The following is a 16643-nucleotide window of genomic DNA, read 5'->3' on the forward strand; positions in this document are numbered from 1 at the left end:
ACCTCAGAAAAAAGTAGGCCCTTTGAAAGAAATGTATAAGGTGGGGAAGAGTTGTGTAAACCAACACTATAGGTGACCGCCAATAAAATTTTGGTTCTACTACGTTCGTTATTGTCGGTTATTACCCACTGTGTTATAGCTGGCATGCAAACTTCCAGTGACTGCCACAATTTTCTTCTTCTTATCGTCCATACTTTCTAATATATAAACTATTTTCAAATTGCCAAAATATACTAGAACAAATAAAATGTCTATAAAACACTACACTGTACAATGTACTTGTGGTGAGACAGTTGCAATTCCTGAAAACCATTGCCCACAGGCTCCGGCCTGCCGAGAGGCACCACAGTCCTGGGTCCGTGGATAAACTGTGAAAATCCACTGCACTGTGCCATACACAGACAGACCCAGCCTGCGGGCAGACCGGTGAGACTAGACCCGATGGACAGAGCCTGCACATTGGTGAGAAACTGTGGGCTTCATTCAGGTCGGCAGGCACAATCCCTTAGAGACACCCACAGAAATAGCCTGCAGTTGTGGCCCGTATGGAAGTCCACTTGTGTGGCCAGCTATTCACATGTCACAGACACCGTGTTGAAGAAATGAGACCACAGCGATCACCGACACAACAGGTAACTTGCGTGAATACTCTGAGAATCAATACTAATGAGGATAGGTAGCAACTCACCGTAAATATGATTGCTGGGTCACAGACAGGCACACAGAAAAGACAATCACACTCTCACAACTAAATATTTGCCCATAGCCTTTGTCAGAAAACGAGCGTGCACACATATTCACACAGTGACAACTCGTGCACACATTGTCACAGTCTCTGGCCGCTGCGTCACCAGGCTCTGAGAATCAGCTCCAAACAAACCACTCCTCACGCCCCCTGACTCTCGTCGGCAGCTGCTAGGCTAGCAGCAAGTAGTGGTGGCAGCACTGACTGCAACCTGAGGGGAGGGGGTGGGAAGGGGAGAAGCAGTAAAAATGAGAGAGTAGGGAGGCGGTGCATGTACTCAGCTGTGCCCAGCCAGCAACAACACGACATCTCAGTAAACGGACAATTTCATGATACTGAGACAAAAATGAGATTTTTCCAGGTTTTTTTTTTTCGAATTTCCGTGATATGTTTGAAATTCCTTGCTATTCCCAGACTTCCAGAACTTGTGGCAACCTCAAAAATACACTGAGGAGCCAAATCATTATGACCACCACCCAGTATGAAACTGAATGTGGCTGGTGTCATTGCTGGCTTGTAAGAGAAGTATGTAAGTGGAGTAGAGGCAATAGATAATAATTCTAATGACAATAATAGCTACAAGTGGGGAAATCCACTCACATAAGTGACTTCGACAAAAGGCAAATCATTACAGCCAGGCACTCTCAAACAAGTATCCCAGAAATGGCAAAGCTCATCACTTCATGTACTGTTCATGTACTACTGTTGTGAGCTCTACAGAAAGTGGTCGAAGAACAATAAGCGAGTGATGAGGTGTCGGATGTCCGTGATTCGTCACAGAATGTGGAGGCTTGCCTGCTCTAGAAAGCAGAATAAACAGCAATCTGTGGCATATTTAATGACAGATTAAAATGCTGATGCAGGCACAAGTGTTTCGGAGCTCACCGTTCGGTGCAAATTGTTGAACACAGGGTTCCACAGAATATTTGTGTCCACATTGACCAATGATGTCATTTAGTACCACAGTAAACTGGGGACCTCTGGGATCAGACTGGACTGGACTGACGGGATCATGTCACCTTGTCACAGGAATCACATTGCTCGTTACACTGGGTCGACTGTGCCCAGATACATTGTCACTTGGATGAACTGTGCTGTGGTCACGGACCAATGTGAACGGTATTATGCTATGGGGACTCCCACGAGACCCACGGTAGTTATCAGAGGCAGCATGATGGCTGTAGACTGTGTTAACATAATTACAGATCACGTGCATTTGTTTGTGCCAATGTCTTCCTTGACAGTGATGGCATCTTTTAGCAGGATAATTGTCTGTGTCAAAAGTCCAGAACAGTGTTACAGTGGTTTGAAGAGCAACGTAGAAAACTTACGTCAATGCCTCAGTCACCAAACTGAGCCGACCTGAACACAACGAAACATGTCTGGTACACTACTGGTGCCAGATTCACATGCTGAACAATCAGCTCGTAATTTACTGACACTGGATGTGCTACTTACCTACAGAAGACTTGTCAAATCTGTGCTGTGCAGAAAAACTGTCATATTTGGTTTCAAAGGTGGTCCGACATACTATTGAGCAGATGGTCACCACAGTTTGACTTGACAATGTGGGTGCAATAGTGAGGGCCCTGTCCTCAGTACTATCAACAGAGGGAGGCAGACAGACAAAAAGCACGTGGAATCACAATCCGATAAGAAAGTCTCAAAACAAAAATGTGAGAACCATTTGGAAAGTTATATTAAAAAAGACACTTACAATTCACTGCTTAAGAACAAAATTGCAACTTTATCACTTATTACCTTTAAGAAGACAAACTTTAATCAAACGTGAAAAGTCAATGAGCTCATTACTTCAGCAGCAGCTCTTTTTTTAGTAAACTGTAAAGTACCAGGTCCACTCCTTCCCAGAAAGTCACTGACCACATATACTTGTAAGTACATTTACACAATGACCTCAAGTGAAATACGACTACAACAAATACATAAAGTGATGAAACCTCAAAAGAAGTTAACCGAGTGATGGGGTTAGAGCATAAAAAATTTGCTCACCATATAGTAATATCGCTATCAAAGCTTGTCATCCATTATACACACTGGATCTGTTTGGACATCCTAAAAACATCATAAGAGGTGCTGCTACTAAAAAAACACGGTGTGTCGATGTAACAGCCAACTGTGTCAAGCTGCCCCCATAACAGGTGGGCCCCTCCCCTCTCAGCCAAGAGTCTGCACAACTGCCCTACCACTGCTTTTAAACCTTCCCCAACCCATCCCTGTTTCTTCCGTGAGGAAAGAATTAACAGTTCTGGAAGCTAGGACAGTGTTTTCAATTTTAAGTGTGTCTGTTGATAGTGATTGAATTTCACTTCCTCGAGGGAAGTACTGGCCAGCAATTGCGTCCCTTTGTAACTTTATTATTTCCTAGAGTAAATTCTTCTTTTGATGCAGTATATGCTACTTGTTCACTTTGCATCAAGAAAGAGGAGAAAAACTGGAAGGAGATTTAAGCCACTCACCTTTCTGAGTTTCATAATTTGTATTCCCTTCTTCAGATGCAATGGTTCCTTCTCGAAGAATTCACTTTCAGGAATGCTTTGCTCCTCGTTAACGCCTTCATTGTCATGTTCAATTCCAAACCAGTATGAGCGCTGGAAAAACAAGTAAAGAGAATTATGGCTTTTTTTAAACTTTATTTTGAATAATGCATATGTTTTGTAAGAGGATTTTTAGTTACATATGATGTCAGCTAGCAAAAAGGACTGGAAACGGAAACGTGAAACAGGACTCTCATACAATCTCAACATACAGTTCTCGTGACACGATCCGGTCAAAAGTATTCCGCTACTTCAGCCGGACAAGTGAACTGCTGCTGTGACCTTTATCTCTAGTTGCTGGTACAGTTCAACGTTCAGCCAGCAATCATTAAAACAAAGGCATTTTTCATTGCGACAGGATCTTCGCATGAAATTTCAATCACCAGTTTTCTCCTCTGATTCTGAAAACATTCTGTTGGTGCCTGCCTACATAGGGAGAAATGATCATCATTATAAAATAAGAGGAATCAGGGCTCACACAGAAAAATTTAAGTGCTCATTTCTCCTGTGTGCCATTCGAGAATGGAATGGTAGAGAGACAGCATGAAGGTGGTTTGCTGAACCCTCTGCCTGGCACTTAATTGTGAATAGCAGAGTAATCAAGTAGATGTAGATGTAGATTTTGTTCAAAATACCATGGGACAACTTAAATGAAACAGCTTGTGTCTGTGATGTATATTGTATTTCTCAAAACATCCTGTGGGGATGCATGCTAGTCAATTGCTTCTTTATGTATCCATTTCAGGGAGAAGTTTCCTTGTATGCCAAAGAGAATGTGCCATTCTGTCACATACTTCAGGAGGTTTCTGGGAAAAATCAAACTGTGTTCAGTTCTCTTCAATGGAACAAGATTCATGTAACACCACACAGAAGCATCTCTAATATCTGTTGTCCTGTCATCTTCAGCTGTATGTAATATTGTTGATAAAATTACTTTGAATCCATCTGATTACAAGTGAATAAAAAGAATTTTCATATGATAAATTCATTTTATTCAGCTGTAATTACAAAGATCCTAAGTATAATTACCAACATAATATTACTTAATGGGACATTCTGCAGAAAAGAATGAAGCAGAACACTGCATGCTTCATTTAATTAACTTTGGAATGTGATTATCTTAAAGGAATAGAAGGAACCAACAACACAACAAGAGATAATATTTTCATTTTTCTCTCATTAATGGATAAGTGCAATGTGTCAGTGTTTCTGATTGACAATCATTCAAAGTGGTACTCATTCTAATGGTGGGAGGTATTACGACAGCAATGAGAATCCACGGATGCAATAAATTCAGAGTCATAAACACAGTTGCAGTAGACTTACTTATAAAGTCCTTAAATGACCACCAGTGACACGTAGTGTGTAGTGCATCTTTGATTATAAACAGAGTGCAATTTCACATTTTTATCACATTTTATGAAAGTCACTTTCCATAAAGGCACATAAAATACATTACCTGCAGTGACAGATGGTGACAATAATACAAAGCATCAGAAACTCTTGTGAAAGAAGGTGTGAATAGTATCAACACTTACAGCAAAATTCATGGACATCTGAATTACAAAAAATAATGGGAGGTATTGAGAAACATTATGTTATTACCATATTTAAGCATACAAACTCTGCAAGTAGGGTACATAAATTTAAGAAAAAACTGAAAAAAATCTGCTAGGAAAGATTTCACCATATAAGAACCACAAATGTTCAGTAATCAGTTAATTGACATGAGAGCACAAAGAGATTATTGAGATATGTTATGTTATATATACGTTAATGATATAAAACAATGGAAAAATCCACAGTGGAATAAAGACAATATTATGAAAAGGATAGATTGTTACTCACCATATAGTGGAGATGTTGAGTCTCAGACAGGCACTCCAAAAAGGATGCCACACAAATGGTGTGACTAAGGTTCTCCATTATATGGTGTGCAGCAATCTATCCTTTCCATAATATTTTCACAGTCATGACATATTGTTTATTGTCAGTACAATGAATCAGGCTCATTGCTCAACATAAATTACTTAGCTTTCTACAAATCTATTTGAAAATGCCAGGAAGCAGAGCTCGTGGAGACAACCAATGAAGAAATTTTTAAGATGTTGACATGATGAGATGTAGGCTGAAGCTCACCCTGAGTTACATGTTCCACCTATTCCTTGATGTCAGAAAAGGGATGATCATGTAAAAGGATAAGTAGCTAAGTAGTAGGTGGGAGCATCCCACTGTTTGAGGTTGTTATAATTTATAGGTAAAGTCTATGAAACAGGATGCATACAGAATGTCTACAAGGCGTGACGACACTCTAGCAGATCTACTTGCTGTGTGAATGTTTAATTATTGTGTGTCGACACTGCTTGAAGGTGTTTTGGATTTATCAGAGAAGAAAAGCCATAATTAGTTGTAAAAATGACAAAGGACTGAAAAACAATTTGTTCATTCATTACTAAATTAAACTTTGATCAGTAGACATGAAAAGATATATTTAGATGTAATTATTTGGAAATTCGAGATCCCTTACAATATAGTGTAAGATTGTTCAAGATGATTTAAAATATAACAGTTTTGTGAGACAATGCTGAGGTATAATTTCATAGCTGCTGGACGTATTTAGAACTCTCTTACAGACTTCGCACCAACTGCACTAGAGAAAAGCCATATACCGTAACCAGTGGCCTCGATTTGCAAGTCCGCAACATCAGGAAATCATCAGAAGGCAGCCATAATTGAGAAGAATTACACGTAAAACTTGCACAAGCTACCAAATAATGACAGCACATTAACACCATTATCAGCATTAATATCATACGTCGCAGGGAGAAACAACACAGCGAATGGAGTCATATGGTTTTGATTACACAATATGAATGGTAGTGATGATTTGTGCACTCTATATTACCTGTGGACGGATTTAGAGATGTAGTACACCTTTCAGGAAGATTTTTCAGATGTATTTAAACAATAAGCAGTGTGGCATCTGCATAAGAAACAACTAGTGGCCAATATACCTAAGTTCTCAAAAGTTTTTGAAAAGCTAACATAAAACAAGAGTAGTTGCATAGTTCGCAGAGCTCAACTCATTAATAGATACACAGGTTGATTTTAGGAATGGATAATCTGTAACTTCGTGTATGACAATTCAGTGTAAACTGCAGCTAATGGGTATCATTTGCGATTCAATACTACCTTTAAATGGTTGTATGCTGCTAAACACATTATAATGTAATGGAATTATCTGCAGGACCTTCCATTGGCAAAATCCAATCATACTTTTAATGTAGTAAGCTGTGGTTAGCTTGACGTAGTAACACAACAGGAAATGACCTGTCATCTAATTGAGGTACCATGTGATAATTTGCTGCTTCCCCTTATTCTGCCTCAGTTACACTATATCCACAATTGCTGTGCAAACACTTTCTCCACATACGCGTACACCATAATTACCCTACCAAGCCTCTCCATCATTTCTAGGACCCCAGTTCCATACAATACAATACAAAGCAATAGTTTGCAGGAATTCAAGTTAGTTCCACTTCTTTAATTGGTATACAGCAACAAGTTTCCTTTAACTGTAGAAGATAATTCTTAGCTTATAGTGATTACTGAAGTTACAAGCCAGTGATTACAGGTTCCAGTCAGGAATTATATATTATTAAATAAAATGTAATTCAGAGACTAGGTGAGAGCTAACACCTGTTCTTCCCACGGCACCAGAATTTTACATCAATGGATTAAATCTTCGCCATCTAGCATGAGAAGAAGGCTGAGGCTATGAAAAATCTCCAGTGGTGATTATTATTAAATAAAACAATGTATGAATGATTGAATATCACTGTCATAATTAATTTATATTTGATGATGATACAGTACATATATATGTTTTACATCAGTGAAAGTTTTTAGATATGTGGCATTCCTTTGTATGCTGTGGTGATAAATGCACCAACATGAAGTGTTTGTGAAGATAAAAAAATATCCTAACATCTTCTCCTAATTCACGTCCCCTCATCCTCACTGTGTGCTTCTCTCTGGCAGCGCACCTCCCAGTCTTTTCGCCTTGCCCCTTCTCTGCTCCTCTCCTTTTCCCCTCCCCTCTTCCACTGTGTCCTCCTGATGCTGTGCCCGGCGGCCTTGTCCTGCCTCCATCTGTTCCCTACACACTCCATGAGGCAGTGTCAACCTCTCTCCCCCTTCCCAACCATTCTCTGAATTGCCATTTCTGTTCGATGTGATGCAGCTGCATTCTGGCCAGTGCAGCTGGAGTTAACGGTCGTGTGAAAGCTCAGTGTGTAGTCTTTTCATTATTCCCGTCTGCAACTCAACCTGTCATTTTTAAGGTGGAGTAGCAATCTGTCCTTTTCATAATATTGTTTACATAACATAACAACTTTACATTTCACTGAAATGTAAATCCAGTTCTCTAAGAGGAAACCCCTTTACTCCATTTTGAAATATAGTACGATCTACAGAAATGAATAATTTGTAAATGTCACAAAAATTGCTGGATAGATCTTTTTTCCTGTTCAGGCCAGCCTCCACTGAAATATTGACACAAATACAGTACAGATTGCTTGCTCATCTCCATTTTAATAAACATTACTGATTTATTTTGCAGTTAATCAGGTTAAGAATGTTAAAAGTATTGAATAATTACAAAGACAGCATATGATATGGTAATCTGATAAATTCAATGTTTCTATTTCTAAAACTGTATTTTGACATTAAATTAAATACCTGCATAAAAAAGTACCATGGCAAAGGTACCCCAAACTCTCCAGGAAAAACAGCCTCTACGTACAGTGCAATAAGCATATAAATGACAGTGTCCGCAATTAGCATCAGCATTATATGTCCCACAACGAGGTCATCATTCTGATTAACGGGTCTCCAAAAATCTTCCCACTGTAAGCCTACACCTGAAAAAAAGTCCTACTTTTCAGAGGTGTAACTTTAGTAATATAAATGTTTGAACACACATTCTTTAAGAATTGACATCATGTCAAAATAGAAGTATGTGACTTTGCAAAAGTTTATAAATGATTAGGTGTTATATATGAATGTTAATGATTTTATTGTAGTAATTATTTAATATGAAACTCAGGTGAGAGCTGATACAGCCTGCTCTTCCTGTGGCACAGAATTTCATGTCACTGGATTAAACCTGTGCTTTGTCAACAGCCATCTAGCATGAGAAGAAGGCTGAGGCTATAAAAAATCTCCAGTGGTGATTATTATTAAATAAAACAATGCATGAATGATTGAATATCAATGTTGTAATTAATTTATATTTGATGATGATACAGTACTTGCACTATGTGATCAATAGTATCTGGACAACTGGCTGAAAATGACTTACAAGTTCGTGGCACCCTCCATCGGTAATTCTGGAATTCAAAATGGTGTTGGCCCACCCTTAGCCTTGATGGCAGCTTCCACTCTCGCAGGCATATGTTCTATCAGATGCTGGAAGGTATCTTGAGGAATGGCAACCCACTCTTCACGGAGTGCTGCACTGAGGGGAGGTATCGATGTCGGTCAGTGAGGACTGGCATGAATTTGGCGTTCCAAAACATCCCAGACGTGTTCTATAGGATTCAGGTCAGGACTCTGTGCAGGCTAGACCATTACAGGGATGTAATTGTCGTATAACCCCTCCGCCACGGGCCGTGCATTTTGAACAGGTACTCGATCACGTTGAAAGATGCAATCGCCATCCCCAAATTGCTGTTCAACAGTGCAATGCAAGAAGGTGCTTAAAACATCAATGTAGGTCTGTGCTGTGATAGTGCCATGCAAAACAACAAAGGGTGCAAGCCCCCTCCATGAAAAACACAACCACACTATAACACCACCGCCTCCGAATTTTATTGTTGACACTACACATGCTGGCAGATGACGTTCACCAGGCATTCGCCATACCCACACTCTGCCATCGAATCGCCACATTGTGTATTGTGGTTCGTCACTCCACACAATGTTTTTCCACTATTCAGTCATCCAATGTTTACACTCCTTACACCAAGCGAGACATCGTTTGCCATTTACCGGCTTGATGTGTGGCTTATGAGCAGTGGCTCAACCATGAAATCAACGTTTTCTCACCTCCCGCCTAATTGTCATAGTACTTGCAGCAGATCCTGATACAGTTTGAAATTCCTGTGTGATGGTCTGGATAGATGTCTGCCTATTACACATTATGACCCTCTTAAACTGTCGGCAGTCTCTGTCAGTCAACAGATGAGGTCGGCCTCTATGCTTTTGTGCTGTACGTGTCCCTTCACGTTTCCATTTCACTATCACATCAGAAACAGTGGACCTAGGGATGTTCGAAGTCCGTGAGTTCTGTGGAATGCCCCATTCTGCTCTCTCATGGTGTCTAATGACTACTGAGGTTGCTCATATGGAGTACCTGGTAGTAGGTGGCAGCACAATGCACCTAATAAGAAAAACATATGTTTGTGGGGGTGTCCGGATAGTTTTGATCACATAGTTTATATATATTTTATATCAATGAAAATTTTTAGATACGTTGCATTACTTTGTATGTTGTGATGATAAATATACCAACAGTGAAGTGTTTGTGAAGATAAAAAATTTTATTTGAGTTGTAATTATTTGTTGATGTGTATATGAGAAGTTATTTCAGACTGTGTCTTTTTGAATAGTGACTGAAATAATTCATGACATCAAAATTAACTCTGACAACTGAGCATTATGGAAAACGCTAAACCAATAATATCTTTGGTTTTGAAATAGACTGACAAAATATGTTTCAAGTCAGTAACAAGTGTTTTTAATTGATAGTGTAATTTATTATTGGGAAGTGAAGGAAAATTAATGAATTTTCACTTAATTACGAAAACTTCAAAGATGAAAAGTGGAATATATTAAAGTTTATCTTGGAATAACAGGGCAAAATCCAGAGATTCACTGTACTTAGGAGAATGCTCTACTAGATATAACTGATTGTTGGCTAAGCAACATGACAGCAAATGACTATTTATTTATTTATTTCATGTTCCGTAGATCCAGTTAGTGAGTCAATCACAAGGATATGGAACGTATCAAATTGTACAGGTTTCAATTTAAACTTACAATAAATACAAGGGCAATTCAATGCCAAATTGTGCATAGTTTAAGTAAGACATACTATAAATACAGTAAAAGATACAATGTGATAACAACCATTTAACAGAAAAAGGAGTTTCAAATAAAGCTTAGAAATAAGAGCACAAAGTTAAATTGGATATTAGGCTTACAAGAGTAAATACAGGTAGAGCCAATCTGTTGTTACAAAAATGTGATAATGCTCAAATGCTCAATAAAATCAACTGAACTAGTTCTAGACACAATAAGTTTAGTGATGGTATACATTTTCTTTCAAATATTCATCCGCAGTATAAAAAGATACCACATCGATTTTAATACAAAACTGATAACAATAAGTCATTATATGTTCTTGTTCCTATTATATCTAAAGAAGATGAACCCACAAAATAATAAATAACTAATAAAAATAAATAAGTCTTAATGAAGTATCAATACAAAGTCACAACATTTGAATTTTAAAAGAAGGAGATAACCCCACGACTAGCTATATATTCTCACCTGTTCCTTCAAACATAATGAAGAGCTGCATGCCAAATGACATGGCACTATTGTGGGCCAGGGATGAAAAAACTTTTGCAAAAAGACTTAAATCTGAATACTGCTGCTGCAGAAAGAGGAAAGGCACATATGCCAGAAACCACAATAATCCACCAACAGTAGCTGCTGTATTTGCTGAAATAGGTGATTGTTTATATTAAATGCATGTCATTTCATGACAGTTCACATTATCCATATCAATCAAATTATCTGAAAATGACCAGAATGTCTTACAATCTTTACATCACAACAACTTGCGATGATGCTTAGAACTGTTTTATCAGGTATGATGTATGGAGGTCAGTTCATCTCCACAATATTTTCATGTTTTTAGTAAATCCTTGCATTTAGATAAGTTGATAATTTCTAGAAGGAATCACTATCAAGATATGTTTCAAATTGCATTTTGAAATTTCAGTTTTTCTCTTTCATCTTTTATGTTCAAACAATGGAAAGTCATGATGTTCTTGTTATCCCATCTTTTATGTTTATTATTTTCAATTAAGAACTTACCTTTCTGAAAGAATACTGAAACCATGAAGCAGAAGCACACACCAGCCATCACATATAGCAGAAAAAACAGGAAAAGTACGACTCCATTACTGTAAGTGAATACAGATAACCCAGTTCCGTACCAAGAAACTTTCAACAAAATCACAATCAGCGTGACTGTGACTAAAAGAAGGCTCAGAGTTTTTATAAACCATGCTGTCCAATGCAACCAAGATGGAATTCCCATTATTTTTAGTGTTTCCTGCACAAAAAATATCACCAGAGGATTACAAGAAAATTTTGCAGCACAGTAGTGTAGCTCTGGAATAAACATTTTTCATGAATAATAAATACATGATCAAACGTAACAAATTTATTTCACACAAACATAAATACAGGCTGCCATTAACTACTTGGCGATTGTAAAAATTCTTCCTTCCCACATGCCATGCATGCTAAACCTAACCAGGTTGCCTCCACAGCAAGCCTTTGTGTCTGGGTAGTCACCTGGTGTGCTGGTTTACCTGTGCACCTGGCTAAGGCTGTGCTCATTACTTCCACAGCAATGGCTGTGATAACACACAACAGAGAGAATATAAATACAAGGCGTAAAGTTCAATTACAGTAAGCACATTTGAGTAAACACCTGCAGCTAACATGAATAGTTACATCAAAACAGTCTTTGGACTTAAAATAATGTCACATTAAAATTCGTTTATTTTCAATCTTTTCTGCACATTAATCACTCAACTGACAATGAAACAGCCAAGTTAAAATTTCTTTTATTATCACATTTTCTCACTGCACTAACTCAAGAAATTAACAGCTCTGGTAGAAGTAAATTGGACAGATTTTCATCATCCATCACTCAATTAACAGTTCAGTTTGTAGAAAACTAGACAGCTGGACTGTTGGGCTCCTATTTGACAGGGTACATATTGTTTTGCAGTATGTGATTGTTGTAGATTATTCTAGGGCATTTTTGTGGCTCAAAGCATGCTACTTTGGAATATAAATGTGAGCAAAACATGCTAACCATTTGCTATACCATTCTAATACATCCACATGCAGTGTGAGCCACAGTAGTACCGTATTTCTGTGAATCTACTGCGCATTTCTTTTACAGTATGCAGTATTCAAATTTGGGATGCACATAAGACACGATGGTGCCTTACATTTGAGAACCAACTTCAATCTGTCATTCACCACCAGGATAATTGGAATTTAGGTATTGTTCCTTGTGTCACAATACATTAGTGTACATCTCAACTTTGTTGCATTATTCTTGGCATGTTACTGTGTAGTGCATTTGAATTTTGTAGTCACAAAATGGAAGGCAAGCAGAGAATTCCTTATGCTGAACAAGAGGATGGGATAAGAGTTCAGTGTAGCTAAAAGTACCGTTCACTTATAGAAGAAAGAGAAATTTTCATTGTTGCAATTACTGCTACTTGAAAATAAATTCACTGACCCTCACATAGGAAGACATCCCTTCATAGAAATTCTGAGGTATGTCATCACACTTTCGAAAGACAAGAATATTTTGATGGGCCACATAGGCAATGGTGATGGGATGCCACTTTGGTTTGAATGCCAAGTAATTACACAAATGATGAGAAGGGGACAAAAGAAGTTACTACCAAAACATCAGGGTGTGAAAAACAGTGCATAACTGCAATGCTGGCAATCACTTCCCCCTTTCTTAATCTTTGAGCGGAAAATGAGCCCCGAGACCTCTAAAAATGAAAAGCTGTTCCCTGATGATATCATTGTTCAGAATTGAGAGACAGGATGGATGACTAAAACTTTAATGTTTGACAGGCTCCAAAACACAGGGGATCTCCATTCTGATGGGCTTTCCAAACTACCATCAATGCTTTGTCTTGCTGCATTTCGTGGTCATCTCACTGACAATGTAAAAATAAACTACATTCTAGCCATGACTCATGGAGGGTTGACTTCTGTGTCACTATCCTGGATATAAATAAACCTTTCAGAGCTCTCATTCAGCAACAGTACAAAAAATGATTTTGAAAAACCAAAACATGAGCTGACTCTGACAGTAAAAATTAAATGTGCTGCACCCCACATTATTTCACACTGGTTTTCAGCTGTCTGTAAAAGCATCGAAGTACCAGTGATTGTAAAATCATTCAATAAATGCTGTATTTCAAATAATCTTGATAGAAGTGGAGATGGTGTTCTCTGGAACAACCCCAAGGGTGATGAGGAAAGAGGGAATGAATATGTTTCTGATGCAAAATCCCCAGAGGAAACCAGTAATGATGACATTAGTCAATAATGATAAGTAACACCTGTAATTTATGGTATGTTTGTTCCCATGTCACGTAAGTAACCAAGTTAAGCATTCTGTTTTATTAATGACTGTGTCACATAATAATGGGTCACTTGGGTTGTTGTTTTGGTAGTTCATGTATAAACCCATTGTTGTGTAAAATAAATTTTGCCTGCCAGTGATGTGCCAGCAAATTCTTTCCTTCGTGATTGTAATTTTTAAAACTGGAGTGCATATTATATTTGATGGCACATTAGATTCACATAAATATAGTAATTAACTTCAATCAATTTCACTTAATCTTTAGTTACAGGAGGATATAAAAACTGTGGAGAAGTCTGACCATCACTTAGCTCCAGGTGACCCATATAGTGGCTTATCAATCAATTTTGTAAGTTTGGAATTACTTTTTATGCACCAGAAATAACTGCTAATCTCTCAGTACACCAAGGCTTCTTTTGGTACACCAAGGCTTCTTTCCTTAAATTTTTGGCATACACTTATGTAATAAATTATGTAGCATTCAAAATATTGAGCCTTTTGAGGTTATCTATGTTAAGTACAACAAATCTTCTCTGACTGAGTGCACTGAAATCACATTAATATGTTAATGAGAAACAAGCCCAATAATTTAATCCTAATCATTGTTTAAAGACAAAAGAGAAAGATGATGGAATCTAATTTGTACTATTGATTAACAAAAGCCTGGCGTTGTAGTGCGTGTTTTTGCTAGCTTTCAGGATGGATATTGCCCAAAGGCTTAGTGACAATTTCAGTCTCGTTTCTGTGGCTGGTTGGTTGATTTGGTGGGGGGGAACAAACAGCGAGGCCTCATCCCATCAGATTAGGGATGGAAGGGGAAGGAAATCACACATGACCTTTCAGAGAACCTTCCCGGCATTTGCCTGAAGCAATTATAGGGAAATCACAGAAAACCTAAACCAGGATGGCCAGACATGGGTTTGAACCATCGTCCTCCCGAATGCAAGTCCAGTGTGCTAACCAATGAACCACCTTGCTTGGTGGCACACTGCCACATCTCAACCACGTAGTGCATGGATGGGCAAATAGCAATCCACAGGCCACATGAAGTCTGCTAAGGGTTTTGTATGGCCCACCAACACAGTCAGAAAAAATGTGCCTTGAACTGAAATTTCCTTCCCATGTGCAATCGAAGAGTTTCACTAGGACACCCACGTCAGCACGCATGTGCAGTGTAGATACTATCCGCAGAAACCAAGTTGACACTCAGTGCTGTAGCAGATGGAGGCTACCCTAAAGGCATTTTTCAATTTGCTCTCCCTCCCATCAGCCACCGCACCAAATATTGGAAGTACGAACAGGATTTGCATGTACAATACAATGCACAGCACTTTTCCAGTCGATCAGATTTATTTCCATGTTATCTGTGTAACAGTAAATAAATGTTCAGCTTTAGTGAAGCCATGTGTAATGAACAGGCAGTATAGGTGGACAAGGAAAAAACAATTTCCTAATTTCCCAGTTAAAAAATACATTTTCTCTCGGGTGAAAATACATTTTTCCCCTGTTAAGTGACAGTATACTTTCCCATAGAACTGTAAAACTTATCAATCCTTTGAATGATTAACGTTTTATACATCATCAATGCAGAACTTCCTGCAGCCACGTTTCAAAACAAAACCTAGCAAAAAAAAGTTTTGGAAAGATCTTTGATGTGGAGCAGTGTGTACACTGCATATTTATGTAATTATGAGAGTATAAATTCAAAATGAAAAAAGGCAAAACTCCAGGATTTGATGGGATACACACTGAATTCTTCATCAGTTGTGGAAACAGGACTTGTAGATGGCTTGCAAGTTTCTTCACTAATATTATGCTATCAGGAAACATGCCAAAAGCCTTCAAAAAAAAACAAAAACCATAGCAACACTGAAGCTGGGTAAACCAGCAAACAAAACTGCTAGCTATCGCCCAATCACCCTCCTGAGCTACTCCTACAAGCTTTTGGAAAGAGTCATCCTCAACCAAATCGGTCCAAAGATCCACGACGTTATTCCCATCGAACAGTATTCAGACCAAACAGAAGCTGCGCTCAGCTTAACTACACACATAGAAGCCGGATTCCAATGTCGCCTTAAAACATCAGTGGCTTTTATTGATCTTACAGCTGCCTACGATACAATGTGGAGACAAGGACTCTTGTACATACTCGCCAGTGTCATACACTGACAAACCACAATCAGGCTGATAAACAACATGCTATCTGAGAGATACTACCAAGTAGTCCTTGGCAACCAACTAAGCAGACAGAAGAAACTTGATAATGGTCTTCCTCAAAGCTCAGTTTTGGCAGCAATCCTGTTCAACTTGTATACATCTGACCTCCCTGAAACAGTCAAGGGAGTTCATCTGTGCATACGATCTGGCCTTGGCCACCCAGCAGAGAACTCTTGAAGCTGATGAGGAGATCCTATATGCAGATCTAAGCACAATAGATGAATACTTCAAAAAGTGGAGACTGATACCAAATCCAATGAAGACTGAAGTCAGCTGCTTTCACCTTAACAACAGAATGGCCAATGCAAAATTGAATGTCACCTTTAAGGATCAGTTCCTTCACCACCAAGACTCTCCAGAATATATAGGAGTGACTCTCGGTAGAACCCTCTCTAACAGGAAGCACATAGAAAACACCACAGCAAAGCTGAGATCACGCAATAACATCATACAGAAGCTGAGTGGTACCTCACGGGGGCGCAAGAGCTACAATACTGTGATGCGATGCCTTAGGGCCGGTCTATCCTGTAGCCGAATACTGTGCCCCAGTGTGGCTCAATAGCACACGTGTGAGAAAAATTGATGTGGAGCTAAATGCAGCAATGAGGACAATAATGGGCTGCATCAAATCTACTCCTCTATA

The 16643-nt window shown here is 38.6% G+C and overlaps 1 protein-coding gene across 1 annotated transcript in view; it reads right to left on the reverse strand.

The window, feature by feature from the left end:
- LOC126455728 (phospholipid-transporting ATPase ABCA3) overlaps positions 1-16643 on the reverse strand; it is a 526358-nt gene that overhangs the window by 457216 nt on the left and 52499 nt on the right. The window contains exons 3-6 of the mRNA XM_050091496.1: positions 11467-11707; positions 10915-11088; positions 8041-8222; positions 3223-3354 (exon numbers count right to left, since the gene is read on the reverse strand). Coding sequence (XP_049947453.1) covers positions 3223-3354; positions 8041-8222; positions 10915-11088; positions 11467-11707 — 729 coding nt within the window. The remainder of the gene's footprint in view (positions 1-3222; positions 3355-8040; positions 8223-10914; positions 11089-11466; positions 11708-16643) is intronic.

This window comes from Schistocerca serialis, chromosome 2 (assembly GCF_023864345.2).
Source record: "Schistocerca serialis cubense isolate TAMUIC-IGC-003099 chromosome 2, iqSchSeri2.2, whole genome shotgun sequence".
Classification (NCBI taxonomy): domain Eukaryota; kingdom Metazoa; phylum Arthropoda; class Insecta; order Orthoptera; family Acrididae; genus Schistocerca; species Schistocerca serialis.